General features: G+C 39.8%; 1 protein-coding gene across 1 annotated transcript; it reads left to right on the plus strand.

Moving 5' to 3' along the window:
- Positions 1-1,358: 1,358 nt before the first annotated feature.
- On the plus strand, positions 1,359-1,607 carry SARC_10476 (hypothetical protein; the record flags this gene model as incomplete). Its single annotated transcript, XM_014295483.1, has 1 exon — positions 1,359-1,607. The coding sequence occupies one exon, from the start codon at positions 1,359-1,361 to the stop codon at positions 1,605-1,607; it is 249 nt and encodes an 82-aa protein (XP_014150958.1).
- Between the last annotated feature and the right edge of the window lie 382 nt (positions 1,608-1,989).

Raw genomic sequence — 1,989 nt, forward strand, 5'->3', positions numbered from 1 at the left:
ATTAACATATATATATTTACATATATATATTTACATATATATACGTACACACACACACACACATATATATATATATATATATAAATGAAGCTATCTGGTCGCGTAGAATCAAACAGATTTGCTATATCGTTCCGTACTAGAAAGTATAAACAGATCAACTCAAAACTCTATCTGATAAAAAGACGCACGAGTTCTCCGCAAATATTGATCAATTTCCACGATAGTATCAAACTCCGATCCGTGGACACCTATAATCGTTTAAAGTCGAAATGCAGACCAAGACGTCATCAATAGTAATGATGTAAACTTACCGCTTTTTTATCCTGCCTTTTCTTCACGTATGATGAATATTTCGGCCCACGAACGGGTACTAAAGGAGGCAGAGATGAATGTAACGAAGCGTTGGTCATGATGATGCGTGACTTGTGCGAGATATTTAATACGTAGGCCAAAAGAATTGAGTCGTGAAGCGCGTGACTGTAGAAATCAGTCTGTCTGCGAAGCGAGTGACTGTAGAAATAAGTCTATCTGCGAAGCGAGTGACTGTTGTAACAAGTTTAACTGCGAGGTGAGCGACTGTACTATATCTCGTCTCATCGGTTTATATATTTAAAAAAAAAAGGACGTGTAGTTAAATGGTGTAAAAATCTCTCCAAGTCTCAACTGTATTTTGTAAAAAAAAATCACAAGAAGAGTCAGCACTCGGCACACAAAAGCCTTTTAAATATATAGGCATAACAAGGCCGAATGGAAGCACAGTTATAAATAATATATGTATTTATATATGCATATTGTTTGTTATTTTATAATAAAAAATCCCCCCAAAAAACACGAAGTAAATATGTACTCAAAACATATTTAGCCCTCTAAATTGAACACTCAAAAGTCTAAAGTAAATATATATTAATTTTCACAATCATGATTTTTTTTAACAAAATGAACCTGGATTCCTGGTCCTGTAAATAATCTTCTGTTGTTATAAATATTGTGTGTCCTGCGGCCTGTCTGCTAAGCCTGGGGTCCCTCAGCCCTCCTACTCTTGCTGGCCTAAGGGCTAAGGCTTGGATTCTTGGAACGTTATTGGACGCACCGCCGCAACCCTATGTGCAGCGGCCAGCTCTGGGCGCCGCTGGCTGGTTGTATTACTATTTAGAACTTTATACTGTATTATGTGATAACCGATGAGTCGATGACTTTGTAGGTCAATAGTATTATGTGATAACCGATGAGTCGATGACTTTGTAGGTCAATAGTATTATGTGATAACCGATGAGTCGATGACTTTGTAGGTCAATAGTATTATGTGATAACCGATGAGTCGATGACTTTGTAGGTCAATAGCGAGTGGGGACCGGGGGATGAGGGCTGGGGTCAGTCTGGGTCCTCTAGGAGACTGGGACTCTGGGGGAATGGAGAGTCGGGACTCGGGACTGAGCATCACAGCCAGTCAGCCAGGCCCTCACTGGCTCTGGGGAGTGGGGAACTCTACTACTAGTAGGGACTCTCACTCACACACAGGAGAGGGGGGGTCTGGGGGAGTGGGGAATGGGGAGTGGGGAGTGGGGAATCTGGGGACTCAGAGGAGCACTGGGTACCCTACAGAGTAGCTGCCTAGAGTAGATAGGTCCCAGACTCTAGGTCTAGAGTGACTACAGATTTAAGGCTATGTATGTATTTACATTTTACAGAGCCCGCTGAGGCTGAGAGGTAGGGCTTTATTTTTTACAAAATAAAAGGCAGCACTTTTAAAAAAACCAAAAAACAAAAGTTTAAATCCCTTCTCATTTCAATAGTCATCTGGTAGGATAGATTCGTTATCTTTAAAAAAAATACGTGATTGTTTTACAGCTTTTTTTTCAATCTCATTGACGATTGAGCTGTATTACAAAGTCACACTTTTTATTTTGATTGTTGAAGTGGTCAGACTTCAGAGAGTATTTTTTTTAAATAGAGCCGAGTATAAAACTATAAATGACTCAAATAGAGTCG

The sequence above is a fragment of the Sphaeroforma arctica genome (assembly GCF_001186125.1).
Source record: "Sphaeroforma arctica JP610 unplaced genomic scaffold supercont1.1263, whole genome shotgun sequence".
NCBI classification, from domain to species: domain Eukaryota; class Ichthyosporea; order Ichthyophonida; genus Sphaeroforma; species Sphaeroforma arctica.